The 26,227-nt window shown below is 36.3% G+C and overlaps 1 protein-coding gene across 2 annotated transcripts in view; it reads left to right on the top strand.

The window, feature by feature from the left end:
• Nucleotides 1–26,227, top strand: part of Gabrg2 (gamma-aminobutyric acid type A receptor subunit gamma2) — an 86,016-nt gene that overhangs the window by 22,673 nt on the left and 37,116 nt on the right. For both annotated transcript variants that reach the window (XM_040748468.1, XM_040748467.1), the window contains exons 2-6: nt 6,671–6,822; nt 8,282–8,349; nt 10,989–11,209; nt 13,508–13,590; nt 15,940–16,077. In XM_040748468.1, coding sequence (XP_040604402.1) covers nt 6,671–6,822; nt 8,282–8,349; nt 10,989–11,209; nt 13,508–13,590; nt 15,940–16,077 — 662 coding nt within the window. The remainder of the gene's footprint in view (nt 1–6,670; nt 6,823–8,281; nt 8,350–10,988; nt 11,210–13,507; nt 13,591–15,939; nt 16,078–26,227) is intronic.

Raw genomic sequence — 26,227 nt, 5'->3', positions numbered from 1 at the left:
AATATTTGATCTCTGTTCTTTAATTCTTTCAAATGTCTTTTTATCACATATATCAATTTATTTGGATGTAGGCATATCACATCATTCATGTAGAGTTCAGAGGAAACCATACATGCGTCTGCTCTCTCTTACCTAGCACAATTCTGTGGACCAAACTTGGGTCACCAGGCTTGACAACCAGCACCTATATCTATTGAGCCATCCTGCTTGTGATTTTTTAAATTAGATACCAACCCCAGTTCCACCTCCCTCCCATCCTCCTGCTCCTCCCACCTTCTCCTGCACCCTACCCCCATCCACTCTTCAGAGAGGGTAAGGCATCCCATGGGGAGTCCATAAGTCTGTCTCATCACCACATTGAGGCACCATCCAGGCCCTCCCCTCTGTGTCTAGGATGAGCAAGGTATTTCTCCATAGGAAATGGGCTCCAAAAAGCCAGTTCGTGCAATACACATAGATCTGTGAACACGAATTTATTAAAGAAATCGCAATTCTTAAGGAATTTGTTAAAGAGCCTGACTCATTACTATAGATGGATCTTTGAGTTCAGTATTTCTAGAAAATCCCCTGAGAATCTTTAGGCTACTAGTCCAAAACTCATGCCCAGAATGCCCATGGCAACCCTCTTTAAGTTTTTCAGAAATGAGAAGACTGAAGGTTTGCGGACACTGCTCCTCAGATATTTTCATTCAAGTGGACTTTTAAAAAATTATGATCAATTAAGGATAATTTTGATTGCATTGCATTTCCTTTCCTCTGTAAGGAAGTATTTTTAAATTAAAATGTATTACAAAAAATAATAATTCTAAATCATTCCCAGGGGATTCTGACTGGTTCCTGGACTCTGATTTTCAAGTTCGTTTGCTTTCAAGCCACACAGCAGTTTAATGGATTTTCTTAAATCATTATCAGTCTGTTTGTTGCCAGGCATGTTCACAATTCCACAGGATGCCTCTTTTATTGGTCATACATTATCATCCTTGCATTGCTTTCTGTAAATACAGACATTCCACCGCTAAAGAAGATACAGCCTACCATGAATGAGGGAAGTTTTTGCCTCATTTTTTATAGACAAATCTGGAAATGATCCCAGATCATGCATCATCCCCTTTAATTTAGAACTCAGCTGGGAGAGCTGCGGAGAAGCTAAACCTCATTTATTTATAATATAGGGGCTCATTATTTTTCTTCCTGGAAAACATCTGTGTTTAGTTCTTCTGAAGTAATGTTAGGTAAACGCCTTGAGGCAGCATGTTCGGATTCATGTTTTAGTTACAGCTACATGTTTGCAGCCATTAGTCATGATGGACCTAGGCACTAAGTAAGCATCTTACCCCTATACAGTGATGAGCATGGATAATCTTTCATACTTACAGATGAAAACTTTTGGTTTTTTATGTTTGAGTAAATTTTCTCAGGTGATAATGTGAAAATGAATATAGAAGGTAAACTAGATTTACCTGCTTCCTAAATATATATTCTTCATTTCTTTGTTGAATTTTATTTCTTTCAGTGTCTATTTGGATATTCTGAATTGTGGAAATAAAACTACCAGTGATGTATTTATTTATTTATTTATATTTGGTTTTTATGAGACAGGATTTCTCTGTATTGTTTTGGAGGCTGTCGGTCCAGCCCAGCCTCGAACTCACAGAGATCCGCCTGCCTCTGCCTCCTGAGTGCTGGAATTAAAGGTGTGCGCCACCACCGCCTGGCAATGTATTTATTTTTAATAATCATATTTTTGCTTTAGCAATTGGTAGGAAAGTGATGACATTGAGAAAACCATTAGTTAAGTTCAGGAAAGTATCTTTCCTTGTAAGCAAGTCTATTTTATTTCTACATTAACTTAATTTTTGGTTCTAATTGCTAGACAGTAAAAATAGCAATATGATACCACTGTGCTTGGAGTATTTATTTATTAGCATGAGAATTTTCCATAAATAAATTAAATCATGCAATCACCATCTTCTTACATTAAAGAAAATAGAATTAATATGCCTGATAAGGAAGGAAGGAGAGGAGAGGTGAGAGAGAGAGAGACAGAGAGAGACAGAGGCAGAGAGAGAGACTCAGAGGAGCTTTCTGAAGGTGTATGATAGTTTGTAGGTCTGGTTGGTCTATGGGGCCTCTGGTAGTGGATCAGTATTTATCCCTAGTACAGGAATGGACTTTGGAAGCCCACACCACATAGGGGGATACTCTTTCAGCCTAGACACTCGGGGAAAGGCCTACGCACTGCTCCAAATGATATGACAGACTTTGATGATTCCCCATGGAAGGCCTCACCCTCCCTGTGGAGCAGAAAGGGGATGGAATATGGGATCAGTGGGGGGCAGGGGAGGAGGAGAGGGAGAGGGAACTAGGATTGACATGTAAAACAAGGTTACTTCTAATTTAAATAAAAAAACAGGAAAAAAGGCATTTACACTTTGGTTTGAATGATTATAGTAATAAAACACTATCATGATTACATTTGGTAGACTAACCATATTCTTTTCTTCGTGAAATTAAACAACTTGAGCCTTTTCTGCTAGTAAACTGCCCCTCCCCCCATTCACTCTCCTAAGATCTGGGTCATAGGATCAGAGCTCCATTAGACAGTGCTTAGCAGTGCTTTAGTGAAATGAGGAATTGAGGCCCTAAAGGCAATTTCCTAGCTAGTCTAGGCTGCAGTGAGGTCTTTTCTTTGGAGAGGTGTTTGAAAGACTGCCAGCTCACCCTATCCAGTACAGGCACTCTGGAAGGAATGCTTATCTGAATCTCCTACACTCATTAAAACACAAAATGTAAAATGGTGGCTTTGGTATATGCTTTTTCCATGTACTTTATTTTATTTTTTAAATAAATTTTGTTGGAGAATTTTATAGATGAATATATTCTATTTATTTCCATACTTCCAAAAATTTATTACTTGGTAATTTCATATATGTATACCATAATACGAGATGATATCCACCCACCATTCCCACTTTTTACTCACGCTGGCACACCCCATACACATACATTCCCCTACCAAACTCATGTTTGCTTCTTTTTATAAAGAATTACCTACTAATTCTAATTAGTTCTACTCTTACACCCATAGATATGATGGACTCCACTGGAGGATAGGCAAGTTGCCAGTAGCCACATTACCAAGTTATAAAGGTTCTCCCTCAGCAGATATCTATAGTCCATAGCACCTCAATAGACCTTCCCCTGTCTATGGTAGCATTTTGGCTGGCTTGATTTTCTGTAGAGGACCACAGCTACTGTGAGCTCATGACAATCGTAGCCATGCCATTTCCAGAAGACAACATTCCACAGCACTCCTTCCCATCTTCCAGCTTTCACATTCTTTTCACCTCCTCGTCTGTGATATTACTTTGTTTTTTCCTCTTCTCTGACATTATACCCTAGCTCGAGAATGACATCTGTTGGGAAGGTGGTTAACAAATAAGTTGTGCTCAGAGCTGAACACTCACAGTTGTGACCAGTAGTGTGTCTCTGCACTAACCAGCACTCCTGGGAAAAGACATTTTTCTGACTAAGTTAAGAGGAGCCTGGTTCTGAGCGTGTAACCATAATCTTTAAGAAACAGTTGGACAATTTATGAAAATAATGATATCATCCTCCACTCTAGAGCCCATAACTTCCCCAACAATGGGGTCTTGCACCAGGATTATGGTACCAGGCATGAAACACCCACTAGAGGAAGAAACCACAAATCAATAAGAAGGCATGTAGTTACCCTGTAATAGTAACCAGACAGCATGGGCTCATTATTGCTCCAATAGGCATACCTTACATAGCCGTTCACTATTGCATTATGCAGCAATCAGAGACAGTTAAGGCCCTTGAGGCCTTTTCTCTTTTAACAGACTATACGGTCCTTCCTGGAACTATAAAAGCTAGCCTGCAGAAAGGAATTTTCTCTGTTGGTTTGAGATTGATTTCTATATGTCTTATAGGCAAAATGCATGGTATCTTTAGCTATAATGGTCTTTATCATGTGCTTATGGTAGGTAATCAAGATAGTCTTTGTGGATTGTGGAGAACTCGGATGTATCCCTGACTAGTAACTTGTAAGGAAGTATCGCATGCCTTATATTATGATTCTCACTTAATAACATGTGTATTCTGTGAGATGCATTGTGTACTCACTGAAGTACATTATATGAACTACATACACACACACAGGTTAATTTATGAACTGGTGCATTTCTATAAGGCTTTTCATACATACATAATTTTAGATATTATTTCCAATAGCTAAAAAAATGACAACATTGCTGTTTTTGCTTTCTAAACTAGTCTAACTAGTTAGTGTTCACTCTGAAAACATCACAATCTATCTTCTTTGCTACCAACATTAACAACTCAGTCATCATTGTCCTAAAATTTTGGACATCTGTATATTGTTGATTATCTATTTTCTGTCTATCCATCTGCATATATATACATGTCTGCAATGATACATACCTATGTATGAATACACATATACATATATTGAAGCTTATTTATTCTTTCCATATTGGATGTTAATTGATATGAATGAGGACAGGTGAAATTTGGCATGAGGGAAAAATACATGTCTCAGCCATTACAGGCTTCTTGCCACCCAGTCTTATGTCCCTATCCAGTTTCACAAGCCTAGCATGACTCCAGGAACCACATGGTAGAAGGAGAAAACAGAGTTCCATGGGTTGTTTTTTGATCTTCCTATAAACACTGACCTCCACAGGTGTGCCATGACACACTTATTTCTCCCAAGAAATTTACTCCAAATAAATAAATGCACTAAACATTTTGTAAAATCTCTATATACATTCTGGGCAAATTGGCAATTACTATCCAATAATCTATTCTGTAACATAACTAGGCAAATAAATCTAAAGCTAAGGATGGAGCGTCAGTCTTTATATGTCAAATTTTCATAATCCTCAGATTTCATACTAAGGTACAGACTTCTAGAGTGCTATTGAAAAGTGAAAGGGGAGGATTTGGCAGGAACTAACATTTTCCTAGACCCGGAAAAATACAGTAATTTTGTACGTGGAAGGGGAGGACTTAGATCTTGGGACAGTTATATAAGTCCCAGAATTCAATTCATTTCCATATCCATTCCTCACTTCTATACCAATTGCGAGGGATTTCCCAACAGGTTTCAGCATATAATACTGACTCACAAGATTTCCTGAGACTATTTGATCCGTCAAAACAATCAGTTTTATTCATATGACCACACTACACCTGGCTTAGTTAATATTGAAGAGAAAGACAGAGTAGGTCATGGGGGAACAGGAAGTTGAGTGGGTGTGGGTAGAATAGGGGGAAGAGGGAATCATAGGTTAGAAGACAGATCAGGCACCAGAGTGACCTCTAGTGATCTAAAGGGATAACACCAATTGGCAAGCTAAGTAATAGTGGAGAGACCACCTCGAATGTCCATTCCTGATAGTGAACTTGATGTCTATAACCATTTGGGAGCCTTCATCCAGTGGCTGATGGAAGCAGAGGCAAACACACAGTTAAACACTGAACTGAACCCAAGGAACCCAGTGACAGAGAGAGAGGAGTGATGAGCAAATTGGCAAAGAATGGGCTGGCAAAACCAGCAGAGACAGCTGATCTGAACAGGGGAGAGCTCTTGGACCCCAGACTGACAGCGGGGAGGCTAACATGGGACTGATCTGGACCCCCCCCAAATGTGAGTGTCAGTGAGAAGGCCTGGGCAACCTAAGGGCCTTGAGCAGTGGATCAGTGACTATCCCTGGAATACAAACAGTCATTGTGTGCCCATAGCACAAAGAGGGATGCTCTCTCAACCTGGACTCTTAGGGGAATGCCTGGCCCCTACCCGGAGTGAAATGACAGACTCTAGATATCCCCTATGTGGAAGGAATTGGCAATAGGGTGGGAGGGTGGGGGGGGAAGGGGAGTGTGGGAGGAGGGGAGGGAGAGGGAACTGGGATTGACATGTAAAACAAGCTATTTAAAATTAAAATAAAAATGATATAAAAATATTGTTGTGACAAAGGGTGAATTAAAGTCTGCAACTACATTTTTCTTCATAGTACCAGTTTCTTAACAACTAAAGATAAATGAATGACTCTAGCCTTCAGTGCAGGAAAGTGAAGACAATTCCCATCATGTAGCCTGGGGGAAGAGAAGGCAGTAAGCTTGAACTCTTCTCAGTTGGGGGAGGAAGGGTCCTGTCTGAGGGCTGTGGGAGTGAATCTAATTATCACTCTCTTACTTTCATTAATAGGTTGGAGTAAGTTAACTTCTCAAGGAAGCAAGAAAGAGACATTATGAATTATTAGACTTCCTTACAACAATTTAAATATCATGTCCACAATATTTTAAAATGCCCTTTATGAGGCTGGGCAGGTGGGTGAGAAGAACATCAAATATGGAAAGGCAAAAAATAAAAGATAACACATGGTTTATTTATAGATGGGAGGGCAAAGAACTCTGCAACACTGGAGGAAACATTTTAATACATTTTAATCTCCATCTGCACAGTTTAACTGGTTAGATTAGCCATCATGTTAGATTAACCATCAGGTAAATTTTTGGTAGTTTTTCTATACTCCTGCAATCCTGTTTCATTCCTACTTTGCTCTAACTGGTGTGTGGTTGAAGTAATCTGTGTGTTTAGTAACCAATATTTTTGTTTTCTTAGCTTCACTAGCCAAAAATCAGATGACGACTATGAAGATTATGCTTCTAATAAAACATGGGTGTTGACTCCAAAAGTTCCTGAGGGTGATGTCACTGTCATCTTAAACAACCTACTGGAAGGATATGACAACAAACTTCGACCTGATATAGGAGGTATGAGGAAGCTTTGGATGCTGTGCTGTAGAGGGGATACACCAGCCCTAGTAACATAATTAGAATAACACACCATTATATTTCAAGAGCCAGGATGATTTAAATTATAATCTTATAGTTTTCAACATACAGAAAAGGCATATAAATAGCACTCAAGTCTAGGGATAGCAATAAAGCTAGAAAATTTTGAGATATTTTCCTAGATATTTCAAAGACTATTTTTTTTAAATTGCTGTTGCTTTATAAAAAAACTTTGGATGAAATAATACCAGAGAGAAAAGAAAGAAAAGAAAAGAATAGCAGAGAGGATATTGGTTACACACAATTATGTAACACCCAGGTAAATTTTCAGTGATATTGGCAATAAGCAGTATTTGGCACCATAGTTGGGGAATGGGTTAACCTAGACTAAGCCAAACTATGTTTGACAGTCTCTCATTCTACTACAGAATCAACCTGAGACCTGTGAGAATCCTTTTCTCTTTTTCATGGTAATAGAAAAGAACAAGAAAGAAGGAGAAACATTATGAAGTTTACTTTGGGGGCTTAGAAGCACCACATTCACTTTTGTCTAGAGAGAATCTGTCCAAGTAAGATTCACCAAGCCCAAAGTCAAGAGACAACAAAGTAACCTCCCACACAGGAAGGCAAGGTTTGGATGTCACTGTGGATGAAGAATTCCATCTGTGACAGAGAGTTTGGGCACGGTACTTTCAAGGAAAATGAATAATGATGAGACAAGTATGCTTGAACTGAAGCCCAGAACGATATTATGTATCTTCTGCTCCTTAAATGTTAAATGGAAATAGATGGCATTTGTTTGATCTTAACATTACACCACCTATTTTTAATATTAGTTCTGTCTAACAGATTGGTGTGTAATGGGGTTCCTGATGGTTTCCATCTACTATACACTGTTACAGAATCCAGTAGTTCATTAGTGAAGATTTTGATTTGATGCTGACTGGAGGTGTTTGAGGGCCATATAGTGATAAAAGAATCAGCAAGAGCAATGTTACATTATTGTTGTGTCTTCTCTGAACATTAAATCCTCTGTCACTCATTAATTGTGTTTCTATATACATCAATCAAGTGTGGTCAGGAGGCACATAAAGATTCTAGAGATTGGAGAGAAAGGATGCTAAAATTCAAGGATATCTGAGACAATACTATAGAAAAGCAAACTGAAAGAACATGTTTTGATTCCTTCACTTTCATATACTCTCACAAGGAAAAGCCAAAAACTACTACACTTGATTTTTGACATAACATACTTATAAAGATATATTTCTTTGAAAAAAATCATTATGAAAGTATTGACTAGTTCTAAATTAGTCCAGAATAAATTATTTTTAATACAGCTAAGTGAGCATAGGCTAAGAAATAAACTGAAAAAATGCAATTTTATTCCTGGTAAAAACAAACAAACAAGCACTTATACCTGTAATTTTTTTTGCAGTGAAACCAACATTAATTCACACAGATATGTATGTGAACAGCATTGGCCCCGTGAATGCTATCAATATGGTGAGTTTCATAACTTCAGTTCTATTTTAGATTAGAAATAATGAGGAATATATTTATATAAAGGGAACTAAGAGTTTTGAAAGAAAAGACAATCCTAATACCTAGTGTTTTTCATGTAATTTGAAGCTGTTAAAAGCATAAGGATTTTTGTAATAAAAATCAAACATGGTGAGAAATGAAATTAATTAGTCTATGTTGTGATACAATGTTGATTCAACAATCACTGTATACCTGTGCTACCCACAGCATAATATGAAAGTCTTTTACTTTTTAGAAGATTGATGACACTGGAATAATACTTTTCTTCAAATTAGAAATATTTTTCTTCAGAGAAAATATTCATATTCATAGTATTTTCAGCCCAAATGTAAAGTGAAAGCTATATTTAGTATATAATGCAACATTATAAGGGAATAAACTTTTTTAATATAAATAATATGGTAAACTAAAATAGAGAAACATAAATGCAGTCAAAACACATAGCAGAAAAATACTATTTTAATGCACAGCACAATATAGTATAACAATGTAATAAAATAGGGTGATGTTATGACTGAAAACTGGGATTTGCCATGGTAGAATATATTTATTCTATACAGATATATTCAGGGACACAAATGGAATAATCTAAATCTTCAATGATATAAAACTCACATAATCATGAAAATAACTCTCAGTTATTACATCCTTAGTGTTCTGATACAAACTCTAAATATTTAAAGACAGTCTGTAAGTAACAATTCAGATTATTCTTCCTGGCAGTGCACTGAAAGTTAGAGCTTAGCTTTATATCAGCGTTAACAGTATTGGAAACTGTTCCTTGGTTTCTCAAAATGCTGTTTTTATACCTTTTATTTTCATTTCATTTTTTTTCACTAAAGTATGTCCGCTGCATATTTTTATTTTATCAGCTCATCAATAATTATCTAGAAATAGTTCATAAAATTGGTTGTTCCTTCATTTAAAAAAACAACAACACCTTCAGACAGAGAAGCAAACTGTGCGCAAGGTGGCAGGACATAAACGGTGGACTGCCATCTGCCAGTGAGACATGGCAGTGGGTGGTTCAGACAAGAACACATAACAGTGTGGCAGCAGCAGGGGACACACATGCTCATGTTGCATGCAGCCCTCAGAAAGCAATTCTTCTCCTGGTGCCTCATGCTGTCAACATGAAATAGAGTATAGGACATTGGATAAGTAAAAGGGCCCTTCTGATTCTTTCTTATTCTAAGAACTTAAGTTGATTTTATTTGTTCTTCTTTTCCTATTTCAAACTACTCTGATTGAAATCAAGATAGAAAGTAATACAAGGCACAGGGATCGCTGTTTAAACCATGAGGACACTATGTAATTCATGATATTGCTTATTGTTATCAGACTTGGTTCTTTGGATTATTAAAATAGTGTGGTTTATGAATCAGCTGACAAGTGAAAAGCATTTAGTCAGAGGACTGACCCAAAGTAAGACACACAGAAATAAATATAGACAGAGACATGTACACACACACACACACACACAAACACACACACACACACACACACACGTACACAAAGAGACACACAGACACAGGCACACACACATGAAGTGGTAGCTGGACTTTTTTAAATCAACATACTGATGACAAAGTCAAAATGCAAAGAATCCAAGTATCCTAGACCTTGAAAGGACAGCCATGTATTAAGAGTAGTTTTTCATTTTTAAAATGAGGGTGGCAAAGCACATATAATAGAAGCATTTTTTTTCTCAAGACTGCCTATGAATGTGGCAGCCACAATAGTTCAGTATTTTGAGTCCAGGCCTGGGGCTCTGAATTTCACATAGTATTTGCTTGCATTTGGCTGATGTCAACCCTTTATAGCTGATAGACTCTTGAGGCAAATCAATGCATTCACTTCCTGTTATTATATTAAGGACATGTTCCATGGAAGAGATTAATTTAGTATATGAATCACCACTAATATCTTAATAAAATCACTTTATTCTAATTAAGTCACAAATAAAAGCATTGCATAGCTAACTAAGTAAGTTATTTAATTATTTTTATCTCCTTTAGAGAAAATTAAATAAACAACCATAAATTCTAGTAAGTTGTCTTTTAATGTTTGTTATTTGTCAGGGGCAAAGAGTCTTGCATAGTTTGTATTTTTACAAGAGTGACCATTTGGGATGTTTAGAACCCTTCTTTTATTATGAGGCAACTACAAATCTCCATTTAAGTACCTCTTGAATGCTCTGGATTTTGGTTTACTCTGCAGTAGTAACACTTAATCTCTTAGGAGACATTTAGAACTATCTAAGGGGTAAGGTGGGGTGGAATGTTTGCTACTGGTATCCAGATAAAGAGGCAGAGATGATGCTAATCATCCTAACAATGGCCTGGGTAGCACCTACCTTCACTCATCACCAACAAATAATGAGCTGACTTTACAAGAGTGGGAAGAAAGGCAATTATCAGGGATTGGCTATTTGGGCAGAAATAAAAACTATATGAAACTGATCTCTAAGACAGATATGGTAGTGACTTCATAAACAAAGCTGCTGTTTTCTTTCGGGCTATTCAAAATCAAAACAACGCTGCCTTATACTGGATCTGAGAAACGCAAACACTCTAAATCCTCTGTTCTTTTTAAAACAGGAATATACAATTGATATTTTTTTTGCCCAAACCTGGTATGACAGACGTTTGAAATTTAACAGTACCATTAAAGTTCTCCGGTTGAATAGCAATATGGTGGGGAAAATATGGATCCCAGACACTTTCTTCAGGAACTCCAAAAAGGCTGATGCTCATTGGATCACCACTCCCAACAGGATGCTGCGAATCTGGAATGATGGTCGAGTTCTCTACACCTTAAGGTATTATTTGGGAGGAAAGGAGTGTTTGTTGAAAATAAAAGAACAAAATCAACCCTATAATTTTTAAGAAGGAAGGCTGGGTGGTAAGGAAGGGAATCACAGGGATCTTTGCTTTCCATCTTGCTGTCATATGAACTAGGGTATTTCTGTGTACAGAACTTACTGGAAAGTTGTGAGAATGGACCTAGTTTTAGAATTCATATCAAAGTTCTTTTCTATGTAAGAAGCAAGATGTTTCCCTTGTTATATTTTCTATTTATGTGAATTATATGAGCTAATATATAAATTATTAAGAAAAATTTAGCCACCATACCCATACACTTCTCCCTACCTCCCACTAACTTACCTCCCATTCATTAGTGTCTATAAATATAGTAGTAATTCTTAATTGTCATGTAAGAATCTTACCCCTCATATTTGTTAGAAGTGGAAAGAGTGATGGTAAAAGGCTAACCACAGAGCACGATACACAAGTATGTTAGATGTAAGATTTATTTGTATATTACCAAAAGTTAAATAATACACCTCTAGATTTTAGCATGTAACAGGTACCGGTAAAGTATATTAATGTCTTATGATTCTTAACACTAAATATATAAATCATATTATTTTAAAATGACCTGATCTAACCATATTTAGATCAATTACTGAGAAAAATGACTCCAATTGCAAAAGTAAGCCATTGTGCCACTATTAAAGTCATTGGGAATTTATTAAATCACTGATAAGGTAATTACTAGAATGAGAAATGTGAAAATCAAAGTCTGTACTGTAAATCAGAGCTCATTCTGGTTTTTGAAACATGCAATCATTCATCCTAGCTCAGGCCTTCTTATCATTTTATAATGTTGTAGTCATCTTTGAGTTATATTAATTTGAGGAATCACTACAGTGTTTAATTATGGAATCCTCCTAAAATTGCCAGTTATGATCTGCTTAAAGCTTGAGACAATGTATATATAAAAACATGATTTTAGCTTGCGTATGCGTTCTCATACAGATACTCAAATATCTGTATGTGTACGTGTTTATAGAGCTAAAAAATATATATCTGAGTCTATGTTTAAATCTGCAATCTATCTGTAGTATCTTTAACTGTAATATCACTTGAATTCTGAGATATAATTCTAATAAAAATCAATTTAATTTGTGAATAAAGTCAAGCTTTTCTTTGAAGAAAAATCATAAAGAGACAGTGATTAAAGCCTCATGCTGTGAAGAGAGATAAGCCTAACTCCAAGTCCTGTGACTTGTTCCTGGCCATGTGACCTTGAGTAAGCTCAAATACAACAGAGGCCTAACAGAGCTTTCTTAATCCAGGCTTTATAGGCAATTAAAGTTGCACAGAAAGATCATTAATTGCTTTTTTATACCACAAAAATTTAAATGTCCCCAATTAAATGTTATGCTAATTGGAAAGTCTTTTAAATTAAGTTTTTTAATAAAATATCAATTTTATCACTTAAGCAGTGGTCTTGGAGGTTGCAAGAAATGCAGCTCACAGATCTGATCATTTTGAAAACTACCAACCATCACCATTGCAGGGTGGCTTGTTTCCATGCATCTCCAAAGGTGGGCAGAACATCTGAACTCCTTTCCATTCAGACAATTTGAGTCTCAGTTTAGGGCTTAAAACTCTGCATCTTGAGGCTCTAGTCCTGTGCAAACTGAGACTAATTAGTCAAGGCTCTCAAAATCTCTCAGTGTATGCACATATAGCATCTCTTTTTTGTGTTTAGATAGTCCCTTCCTCTATAACATCGTATCTGATGGCTTCATGATGCTGTGTTGTAAAAGTGCACACAAGTCCATTGCACAGCAGAGGTATTTTTAATACCCACCTATGGCAATTTAAAAACAGCAAGTTCTTGCCACCAGAAGGCTTTGTGTTAATTAGTTGATAAGATCAGAGAACTGTCAGCATTCATTTCGATGCAAACATTAAATGAGCTTAAGTTCCTAAAACAGTTTGTTCTCTTAAATAAGTTAAATATATCCACTGAGAATTCTCCAATGTGTGCAATTAAATTGTAAAACATAAATAAGACAAAATACAAAATAAGTAACCATATATTTTAAATAAATGGAGTTGAGGTGAATTAAATGGTTCTGCTTGCTGTCTGAAAATTTTTGCTTAGAAATATTTTCTTTTTTTGGCCTGGAACTTGGAAATGTTTTCACTGAGGATCAGACTGTGTTATCAATCAGAATGTCAAATTGTTCTAGAAAGGATGCCATTGTATATTTTAGAAATGATGGCAGTGGTTTTCTCTATATGTTTATTGTCATTATAATTAGACTGACAATCGATGCTGAGTGCCAGTTGCAGTTACACAACTTCCCAATGGATGAACACTCCTGCCCCCTGGAGTTCTCCAGTTGTAAGTAATAGTCTGTCTGCAGTCATCGATCATCTCATTGATTAATGTAATGAATCATAGAAGTTGCATAGTGGCATTGGACTATGTTATTGATTTTGAAATGTTTTTCCATTTTTTTATTTTTTGATTGCATTTTGCATTTCAACCACAGTTCTTCCTCCCACCCCTTATTCTCCTCCCACTCTCCCTCATTTCCAGAAATCTTTATATTGTAATTCTAAATTGTGCCAATTAAGACAATCTGTGCAGAAGAATTCATTGAGTGGGAAACTTTTAGAAAATAGAGTCACTATTGAGAGGACTTTAGGACCAGGCCTGGACTCAATAGAAAGGGCACAATGGTTAATTCTATACTCTTGAGTTCCCTTCTTCAGTGAATTCAGAGGAATGTATAACACATTCTTAGACAAGGTGTACCCCACATTGACACTGTTCTTTTAGTATAATATGTGTCAAATGCATGGCATGACTGCACAATACAAGCATGACTCATTGTTATTATTTTCAATGCATAACATACCAAGAGGATCTTTGACAATTTCACCACCGACTTAGCATTAACACTTCTGCAGATATTTGAAACCAAGCAGGTATCAGTTTTCTAAGTGTTTTCCTTTTTGTTAAGCATCCACATTAGATTATCTATCAATGCCTTATTTTTTGTATGACAGCTGCACATAGTTGGATGCATGAAAAATTAATCATGGATTTTAAACACACACTTTCATCAATACAATTTTTCTGTTAGGGAGTCATGGAAACTCCTAAGATCAATAAAGTCATAACCATTCTTAATTTTAAAAGACCAATTATAAGAGAAGCAATCATCAGTCCATCATATGATCAATTCCAGGGGTAGAAATATATACAATATATACTTAGGAAACTTTCCATTACTTATCAAATCTCATGCTTATCTATTTGAGTAAAATTTGTTCAGTTATAAAGTTGACATTTCCTTCACTTTTAGTGAAAATAAACTGGTTGTCTTATTAACCAAGTAGAGCTGCTGTTCTTTAGAATTAGTTAAAACTCAACCCTCCTTATAGTGTTCCCTTACAGCACCACGCTTTTCCTATTCTCTTTGTTGCTACACATGTCCCCAACCTTTCTGTAGACGTCATCTATCTGCTCTCTTTTACAAAAGTAAATAAAGATTCAACCAAAGTAAAATCAAAGTTTAAAGCAAAGGATATTCAATTCAAATGGAAAATCATACTTTATAGTCAAGGGATATCTTCACTTAACATTAGTAATAATCAAATAGTTGAATTCTTATTTTTTACTTATTCATTCCTGTATCCACTCATCTGGGGCAATATGAGAGAGTGAAGTCAGGATCTTCTTTCATGATATACAAGCATTCTACCACTGAGCTTTATTGCCAGCCTTGGTTTTAATTATATTCATATTTTGCTGAGAAAAGAATAGTCCACAGTTAATCCAAAATAATATTTCCACTCAGGAAATACTCACTGCCCATACTTTCATGATACAGGAACTATGATAATCTCTATTAAGAATTATTTTATAAAACAGTTAAGAAAATTTCTGTGATAGCTATGAAAACTATATTCATAGTCACTACTTTACCTTGATTTTCAGTGCTACATTATTTCTCTTGAAGATCTTCTGTTCCCCTTGGCATTTCTACATACTAATTTCAATTTTAAATTTCTATCTATCTTAAACCTGAGTCCAAACTGCATCTTAACGATATCCTATATTTTCTCTTCTCCTTGCTCTCTGTCATACACTAGCCTGGTAATCCTAATAATCAGATGGGTGCAGGAGATGATAGATTCAAGGTCAACAAGAACTACTTGCTTAGCAATCATTATTCCCAGAAGCTAGATCAAAAGATGGGGGAGGCAGGGAGAATTAACAAATTATTATCTGATAGTGTAAGTAGTCATGATATTAGGAACCAGAGAAATGTCTTTATTGCATCTTTCTCATTGTTTCTGATGCCTACATGACTCCCAGAATCTTGAACTACTGCTAAGTCTTCACTATGAAACACTATCTTACATCTCTAATTTTCACTTTGTACCTGACACTTTGGTATTATCTCAGGTGATATAAAACACAGCTGTACCATTTAGAACATCATTTATTGTTTACATTCCATTCAATTAAAAGTGGTTTTTCAAAGGCAGTTTTGAATTTGTTGCTTTCAGTCTTTTCCAGCAGGGTGTGATAGTTCTGTTAATTTTCCACGAAGTCCAAGGTGCTTATTTGACTTACAGTGGTGTCTCACTTAACATTTACAACTTGTTCAAATAAAGTAGCTGCTACTTGTGGCCATCCATTGTTGCATTTAATGTGTTCATTCTCATCTCATGGTAGATGGCTATCCACGTGAAGAAATTGTTTATCAATGGAAGCGCAGTTCTGTTGAAGTGGGCGACACGAGGTCTTGGAGGCTGTATCAGTTTTCATTTGTTGGGTTGAGGAATACCACTGAAGTAGTGAAGACAACTTCTGGTAAGTCACTCTTGAGAAGAATTTTAAGTAACACATCTATGCATGACATTCAGAAAGACCAGGAAGCAGACTAATTTCTTTGATAAAATGGTATTTGGTATTACAGTAGCATAGATGAATATACATGTATCCTGTCAACTTAAAGCAAATTGGATTTAAAATATTTTAGTAATTGATTTACTAATTTCTTAAAATGAATTGCAATTATATGTGAAAAAGAAACCGTTTACTAGGTGTAAAATAATCTATTCCTTTTAGGGAATATTGAAATTGAAACATTTTCAATAATCATAAGAATAAATTAAGTAGATGCAGACTTATTAACTTTCCAGTTATTAATTTTTTAAAAAAATACTTTCGTTAGGTCTTTGAGAACTTCATGCAATGTGTTTTTAACATGCCCTCCTCAAATCCCACCTTTATAACACTTTATCCTTTCCTACCCAGCTTTGTGATTACTCCTTTTTCTTCCCTTTTCATCCAGTTTATGTTGCACAACTAGAGTTAGAATTGTGGTCTGTTCTGATGTGTATCCTTTGCTAGTCTGTCAGACGTTCTGTCATAAAACAAACAAACAAAAACAAAAACCTGAATCCTCATCTACTGGAGACTATCAAATGCTAATAGCTCTTTAGCTAAAGGATTGTGTATTAACCTTCCAGCATTAATGCTGGGATTTCTCCTCGCTGGAGCATGCACAGTCTTTATGCATGCTATTGCTGTGTCCAGATATCACTGTTCAATTTAGTAATTTTATACTGGTTCCAAAACTGGATAAGATAACACACTTCGCATATTGGATAGACCTGTCTCAAGTCACAACAGCATTAGTAATTGGCTACAGATACTGTGAAGTTATCTGAAACTCCAATGGGACCAACTATTCCAATTACTTCATATGTATTTTTAAAAACTACTCATTGAGAGTCTGTGTATATGCTCTACCCATATATTTATACATATTATACATACAATGATCTGATATTTCTGGAGCTGTCAATCATTAGATGCTGCTAACACTGCACTTGTTAAGTACAAATAGTCAGGACATTAAATTAGTAAGAGAAGCTGATGATCAATATTTTTATATGAAGTATCATGACTTTTAATGGTAGGGTAGTCTGAACTAGAATGGGTATCACAGACTCATGTTTGAATATTTGGTTCCTGCTTGGTTGAATGGCTTACAAAGGATTGGAAGGTGGGGACTTGTTGGAGAAAGTATGTGCTGTCTAGTTTTATGTCAACGTGACAGAAGCTAAATTCATCTGGGGAGATCTTAATTGAGATAATACTTCAATAAGATTGAACTGTAAATAAGAGTGTAGGACATTTCTTAATAAGTGATAGATTTGGGAGGGTTCAGCCCAATACGGCTGGTACTATCCTTAGGTTGGTAATCCTATATGTTATACAAAAGTATGATAAACAAGCCATGGGGAGTAAGCCAGTAAGCAACACTCCTCCATAGCCTGTCCATCCCTGCCTCCAGCCTGGTTTGATTTGTTTGTATGTTTGTTTGTTTGTTTGTTTTGCCTCTCCTTCCCTCAGTGGACTAGGATTCATGATATGAGAGCCAAATAAACCCTTTCCTCTTCAACTTGGTTTTGGTCATGGTATTTTGTCACAACAATAGTAACCCTAACTAATACCAGCTGTGCCATTGTGAGTAGGCTTTCAGATCTCAAAAACCTACAGCATTCCCAGTTAGCTCTGCCTCGTGGTTGGTTTTCAACAATCAAACTCTCAGTTAATGTTCCAACACCCTGCCTGTGTGGTAGCTCCCACACTCCTCATGATGATGGTCATGGACTCTCGCTTAAACTGTAAGCCCCAATAAACTCTTTTATAAAATGTGTTGGTCACAGTGTTTTAGCAGAGTAATATAAAAGTACCTAATATAGATGGCATGATATGTTGTTTCAGAACTCTCTGTGTGAGCAAATTAAACATGTTTTTTGATGAGGAATATTCAAAGTGTGTAGCCATTTTGAACTATCAAAAGCTGAATGTATGCTCTATGTAGAGTATTCTAACAGCTCAGTGTTATTATACCAACTTAAATATGTTCCAATTTCAGATACAAACTTTAGGTTCTCACCATACTATCTATTAATATTAAGGCAAATCTAAGTGTCAATCAGATTTCCAATGGCTCTTTTTCATAAAATTCACAGGACATAATATTTCTATTGAGTTATTTGGAAGGTACCATATCTGTTGCTCAGAGATGAAAGAACCAGGAGCTAAATGAAACAGAAATTTTGAAATCAGCCTTCAAACCACCATTCTCCAAACTCCAGAAACATCTGATCCTTGCACCCCTGACACATTTCTTCTGACGACTCCATTGTTTTTGAAAAGCAAACAAAGAGGTTGAAGCAGTGCTTGAGTGTGTGGAGAAAGGTGGCCTTCTGTTCCTTCATTCACAGGGACAGGGATACTGACCATCATGTACCAGAACATTTTTATTTTCCATTTGGTTCAAGGGGAAAAATATCTCAAGAATACCTTTGAACTAAAGCTTTCTATATAAAAATAATCTCCAGTGGCTGGTTAGATCTTCCAGAAGGAGGAACTGGGATTAAGTTCTGTTGTATATTCACATTTCTATATTTGTACTAGCACTCTAAAACAGCATCCGCAAACTCATGACTAGCACACTTTCTGTTTATTCATTTTGTTTCAGTAGGATGTTCAGCACAAATAGCAGTAGAGGAAGGCTGATGCTGCATTATAAGTTCCTAGTATAACACCCTGCACCCCATGTCACTTGGAGACTGCCTGTGGGCATTTGTTAAGACAAATGTACAAAAGAGACTGATCCAATCACTCTATACATGGTAAAAATTACTGAAGTCACATAATAATAAAATATCTCTGAGGAAATGACAGTGTAGCTGTAGGGAGGGGGAATGCTAATTTGATGCAATAACTTACCTTTATAAAACTCAGCTTCATTATAATTTTAGTGTGGTGGCTCGATTTAACATTTACCATTTCTTTCTACTCCATGTTCTCCTTTAAAAATATGTATTTCCTATGCATTTCTATTTCAATGGATTCACTGAAAATAAGTCCTGAATTGAAAACCAATGTCAATATCAAGAGGACAGCTTGACAATTTTGACAATTTATTTCCTTAAATTTCTAGAATATGGGCTGGAGAGATGGCTTAGCTGTTAAAGGCTAGGCTCACAACCAAAATTTCTAGAATATTTCCATGTGAAACGAATGGAAGGTGTTGTGAGACATGAAGTGGAATGCATTATGAACCTGATGATTTTATAGCATGTTCAGAAGCAACTGCAAGACCAGTGGCCTATCTGTAATTTTGGTTAGAGGAGGAAGTTCATTGAATAATTAGGAGAAAAGTGACATCAAAACCAGAATGTTCCTGGTTGAGATCATGCTAACATCAAAAGTGCCCAGCTCATTCCCAGAGCTGATGACACCAAGCTTTTGGAGATGAGCTTCGTGGACTTCTGTAATGATGCTCTTCGTTTATAAAATGTTGGGAAACTGTGCAGGAAGACGGAGCAGAGTGGCTCCTGGTTCATCATGGCTGAAGCTGGAGCACTATTCTCAGTGCTATTTTTCTTTAAATGAGCTTCCAGAATTTTTAGCTAAATTAAGTTTTCTTTTAATTAGCAAAGGTAGCAAGTCTGAATCAGTTCATATGGATAGGAGTTACTATTAAAGTATAATAAAGTAAATCAATATTGTATGTATGTGTATATGTTTGTGCTCCCAAAACTGAGTATGTTGAAATAGAGCAAGAAAAGGCAGAATGTACTACAATTAGCACCAAAACATATAACCCTCCTCTTTAAAAATAAGTTAGAGAACTTTGTATAGGAAAGAATTCATCCCTACTTAAGTCATTGCTTCTTCATAGTCCTTACATTTACTTTCCTGATCCTCTTATTTACTATCAGTTCCTCTGTGCCATCCATTGAGGAAAATATTTTCCAGGTGGTAGATTAGTGTAGCACTTAGTGAGTACTGGCAGTTCAGTCACTTTATCATCATAAATCCTGATCTAACAATCCTCCTTCCAAACCTCATCTCTTCTTGATGGTTCATTATCAGGCAGCAGTACCACCATGGCCGCTGTGAGCGAGCCATGAACACTCAGAGCCATGTTTCTGCCTCCTGCACCTAATGAATCATGAAGGCTCTGGTGCCTCTGAAATCTCTTGTGTAACTGCCCTCCTTTCGGTTACCATTGCCACTGTCCTAGTCCACAAATTTGTCTGTTCTTATCTGGACTATGTCGGCAGCTTATTAAGTCATGTCCCTGCTGTCAGTTTCTCTCCTCTAGGTTGTGTGCCTTGTAAATTAAACAAACAGCAGCAGAACTTCTTGCATACTATGGACATGCAACAGAATTCCCACTCTCTGCAAACAGCTTATAAAAATTCCCCAAATTACAGTACTAACTACAATTATCAACAACGCTGATTTCATGACCAGTGACTTTGAGTATTTTATTTATTTGTAAGGAAACAGTGCAAATTAATGTGTTTGCTCACAAACACATGTTTTTTCTTACTTATTACTTTATTTTGCTCCTCTGCTGATTCTGTGAGCCCCCACTGTACAAGATGCTGTTACCCCCACTGTACAAAGTCCAGCAAACATAAAGAATGAAGCAAATTCAATCAAACTTACACTGTTATTTCAATATTTAAGAAACTGACTTCACTGTCACTTTTAGCATTGTTTTCTGTAGTTTCTCAGCTTGTCATAAAACTCACCTGCTAATATACGCCTGAGATGATCTTGCCTGTCCTATATTCATATTCAATCTCAACTTTCTTTCTCTGTAACATGGCTTTTTAATTCATGAATGATATTTCAGAAAACACATTTCATTTATTCATTTAGTGTATGTGAATGTGCCACAGTGTGCATGTGGTGAACAGTTGAAACCCATGGGAGTTGGTTCTCTTTTTTTTCACCATCTAGGTCCTGAAGATTAAACTCTCACAATACTGAATGCCATCCCATAGGCTCCACCCACAGCATTTTATTTCAATTTTAAACTAAATTTTAAACAATTCCCAGAATCTCCTTAATGCTTTTACTGGTGTTTACCCCAAACCACCTGGAATCTTCATTGACAGTGTGCATTCTTAGGTCTTGGCAACTCAGTTCCCAAACTAGCTTCATCTCTTAGTATTCAAATGATTTTCTTAGAAATCATTCCACATATCTGAACGTAATGTCACCACTGTCATGGGATTAATGTAGACATGAAGTTGGGTGTTGTATTTAACATTTAAAAACAAGAAGCAAAAACAGAACAAAAACTGAGACATTGGGGAGATGATGCAGTAGGTAGGAAAGCTTTCTGCATAAGCACACTCATATAACAAAGAAAGCCAAGTGAAAAAGACTTGCAGTGTTCTGGCTTGTGGAAAGCCCTTGGTAAATGGAAAGAAAATCTATTACTGTTACCATGATCACCATTAACTAGTTATTAAAATACCATCAACTTCCCTCCAAGAACTCTATTATCTTGTGAGAACATTTACTGCTGCCTTATTTTACATAGTGCCTTTTATACTTAACCCTGACATTTCAGGCCACCGAAGGTGACAATTACCTTGATGAAACCATATCTGTTTCACCAGTTAAAATAAGTAATGCAGAATTCAGTGATGTAAATTTCCCCTATTCAGTGTTTAAACCAGCAATGATATTTTTGTGCTCATAATTATTTGTACTCTTAGAATTTGGTCATCAAATTCTCTCCATAATTTGTGGTTTGTGTGTATGTGTGTGTGTGTGTGTGTGTGTGTGTTCCCAGCAGAACTTTGGTGCCAATGTTCATACTTTGAGATCAAAACATGAGCAAAGGGTTTCACGGAGGACATTAACTCTTGGGACCTAAATGAATTCATAGTGAACCAAAAAGAAAATAATCATAGCACTCCTATCCACTGAACCTTCCACACTGTTGTTCTTAATGGCATTTGAATCAACTGTTTCATGAAACACCTTCATAACTTTTTGTCAAAAAATTACAGATAAGTGATTACTTCTCTCTGCTGTCTTTAACCTACTGTTTGAGCTCAGACTTAGAATTACCTAAAGTGGGAAGACGAAAATATGAGTGGCATCATCCTGTGGCCTAAGGTCCTGGACTGAATAACAACAACAAAAACTATAATAATGCAATTCAGCTGAACTCTGTTTTCCTGACAGTGGATGAATGTGATCAGCTGCCTAAAGCTCCTGCACCCAGCACTATTCCACCCTGTTTTGTGCCAAAATAAATCCTTCCCTATTCATTTTGTCTGGTATTTTATCACAGTAACTAGAAAAACAACTAATGCATATGCCTTTTCTTTCCTTAATTTCTATTGCAATACATACATGCAAACATTTTAAAAAATCTGTACCATTAAATGTGTCTTCACTTTCATCAATTATGATACATAGACCCCAGTGTAGAAGTAATGGTTTATGGATAATGCTCATGCTCATAGTTTTCTTTCTAGAATTATCTGTTATTTATTCTTTTTTAAAAGTTTTTCTCAATTTGTTTTTATTTTAAAAATTCAATTATACATTTTTGTCAATAATGTATTAAAGGATGAAGACACAAACTTGCTCATTTTATTCTTTTTTTCTCCCCTACCAGGCCCTCCAGTCCCCCACCCAATCTCCACTCCAATACCCAGGGAGGGTGAGGCCCTCCATGGTGAATCTCCAGAGTCTGTCATTTCATCCAGGTCAAGGCCTAGGCCCTCCCACAAGAGTCCAGGCTGAGAGAGCATATCTCATTGTGGGATGGGCACTCAAAGTCTATTTGTACGCCAGGGATTAAATACTACCCAAGGCCCCATAGATTACCTAGGCCTCCTCACTGACACCCACATTCAGGGGGTCTGGATCAGTCCCATGCTTTCCACACAGCCATCAATCCGGGGTCCAAGAGCTCTCCCTTGTTTAGGTCAACTGTTAAACCAGCCCAGTCTTAATTCCTTTGATCATCAGCTCTTCATTTCTGTCACTGGATTCCAGGAGTTCAGTTCCATATTTAGCTGTGAGTATCTGCCTCTGCTTTCATCAGTCGCTGGATGAAGGTTCTGTTTCCCAGACCCTCTGGCAGTGTGAATGTATCCTAGCACTCCCCTGATTCATGTCTAAAATTCATATATGAGTGAGTACATACCATGTTTCTCTTTTTGTGACGGGGTTACCTCACTCAGGATGGTTTCTTCTAGTGCCATCCATTTGCCTGCAAATTTCAAGATTCCATTGTTTTTTCCACTGAATAGTACTCCATTGTTTAAATGTACCACATTTTCTCTATCCACTCTTGGGTTGCTGTTATTTATTCTTAAACGTCAACCCTTGTACACCACCCCTTGCCATACATTACCATTCTCTATGAGCTGGCCACAAGCACTGACCTATTCTTCCATCTCTGTTTAATTCAACTTTGCTACTTGACATGACTTTCAAATTCAGCCTTTTCTACCTACATTTACTTATATGTACAGGTGAAACAATATCTGAATACAAATCAATGTTCCCAACTTAAGGTTGATTTAGAAGTCTAAAGAAACTGAAGAAGCCAAATGAGTGCCATGTGGGAAAAGCTATGGGTCTGGTCAATAAATCCATTACCTATCCTTGAGCAGATTATGTAAGCCTGCAAGTTTCTGTCTATATTTATCAAATAAAAAAACAGTGATTATTACCCTCAGAGACCTGTGGAAATAAAACTGTGCTGTGCATAATTCCCGCATGTTAGAACATCATAAGACTTGTTGCCCCTTCTTAGCCCACAAGCAAATGATTATTGAAGTGAACTAAATATTGAATGGAGAGCCAAGAAATAAAATGTGAAGACAGAAGTCAGTAAGATTTTCCTTAATTAATTAAGTTAAAAGAGGAGAGAAAACTGAATGGAAAATCAGCTGAAATAACATTGGTCTTGTAGTCTTGGTATTTTTGAAATTGTGTGAGTCACGGATCTATTTTAATCAATACCAAAATTTCCAAATTACTTGAATAGTAACTTGCTATATTAGAATAAATTGGTGAATGGCTGTGCAACAATAGATTTTATTTTATTTTTAAGCTTCAATTGAAGACATTAAAATTCATTTCATTTGGAGGGAAAATATTTAATAATGTAGCTTGCTGTTGGCCTGGTACAGTGTGCCAAGCTGTTCCTCTTCTGTAATGAAAATTCCTTGCCTATAAAAAGGAGTGCACTTGAGTAGATGTTTTTAAGTCCTTGTCCTGAGCACTCCACGGCAAGTCCTGTAACCTAGGATACCTCCCAGATGTGTCAATATAGTGGTTATTTTCTGCACAAGTGGAATTTTTTGAGGATCTTTCTTCTTTTCAGATTTTCAGTATGACTTTATAAACCAATCAAATGCAAATAAACGTATAGGTATGTAGGTGTTGAGTTTAAAGTAAATGGCAGTTCCCCCCTTCCCAAGTTGACAAAATAATAATTAATTTTCTATTAGCTGTAATTCTGGACTATACAGTGTGTTTGCATTTTAAATTCCAATGTTGTTCTGACAGTATTTGGGGTCATTCTGGAAATGGATTTTCAGTAGTGAAGGTAAAGTGCTTCTAGAAGTCTCATGAAAACAAAAGACAATTGTTTGGTTTCAAGGTGACATGTGTGATTTCTGCTTGTTTTCTCCTGGCAAAAATGAGTTGCATGCCCCCAGGAAGACAAAACGTGACTAGAAACTGCCATTTGCTTGTGGTCTAATATCTGGTAATTATGAACACTACAATTTTATTTCCACAAGTCTCTGAGGAATATAATCACAGTTTTTCTATTTGATAAATGTAGGCAAAAATTTACAGGCATTTGTATTCTGCTCAAGGATATTCAATGGACTTATTTACCAGACTTATAGCTTTTCACCCATGCCACTCATTAGTATTTTCCATGAAGAGATGAGATTGGTTTAAAAAATCAATTGCTGAGTTTACAATGGCTAGCATTACATGGGTACCAATGGCTGACATCACAGGTATGTGCATGATTGACAGAAATACCTCCTATGACCACTTATGACTACTAGCAACATGTAAAACTGTCATCTTATACCTTAGGGTAGTAACTGCATTTTGAAAGAGGAAATATTGTCATGCACTTAATTTAATTTTATTCCATCAGATCTAGAGATATATTTGCAGCTATTATGATATTGTTATTTACTAGCTAAGGAAATCTATGCATTATTTACTAAATAAAGAAATATCATGTGCTGTAAGAAATCCTGGAACCCAATATATTTACATTAATTTGTTCCTTGAAGAAAAATGTAATTTGAATAAATACAATGTAACATTTTCATGATTACTATTTAAAATAAATATAAGCATGAATCTATTGTTTTGACAGTAGGTAGAAACCAACCAGGTTGGTGTATGAAAATATATTCACCTTGTTTTCTAAGACAGGTAAGATATTAGGTACACATTAGTGTAAGTATATAAAACTTATAGATGTCTCCTGGATAGCTGCTAGTGTGAAATTAATATAAAACTACAAAAGATTTTTAAAATTCAAAATTTAAGTGAAAAATGGAAGACTGAGTATACAGAGTCAATACTTTCTCCACAAACAAATATGCTTCTTTTTATTCTGCTTTCTGTGAAGGAATGGTTCCTTTGTTTTATGTCTGTATTTATAGAATCTGCTGTTCAATATTTGCATCTAAAATTTTAAGCATGTAACACACCAAAAAGAACAAATACTTGACAAAAACAGTATTTTTCCTTTTTTCATTAAGAGGAGATTACTATGAAGGTCACAAAATATTGCCTTTCATAAGAGCTTGGGAGGAATTTTCTTTGTCATGCGTGTGGGGGGGTGCACATGCACACAGGTGTGTGTGTGTGATGTAGCTCTGATTTGCTTTCAATTGATACAACAAAATACTTCAGAAGATCAACTTAAAAGGAGAAAACTTTTATTTTTACTCACTTTCACACTCTTCAATCCGTGGCGACTTAGTTTGCTGTCCTGAATGTGTGTTTAGGGAAAATGTCATAGTGGGAGCACAGTCTGGGATACTGTTCTGTCTTCTCTTCACAGCATCTGGGAAGGAAAGAAGTGGGCAGGTCCCAAATGTCCCTTCAAGGGCACACCCAC

This window comes from Mesocricetus auratus, unplaced genomic scaffold (genome assembly GCF_017639785.1).
Source record: "Mesocricetus auratus isolate SY011 unplaced genomic scaffold, BCM_Maur_2.0 Super-Scaffold_100007, whole genome shotgun sequence".
Lineage (NCBI taxonomy): Eukaryota > Metazoa > Chordata > Mammalia > Rodentia > Cricetidae > Mesocricetus > Mesocricetus auratus.
The sequence above is the reverse complement of the archived record's forward strand: the minus strand, read 5'-3'. Positions and strand labels throughout refer to the sequence as shown.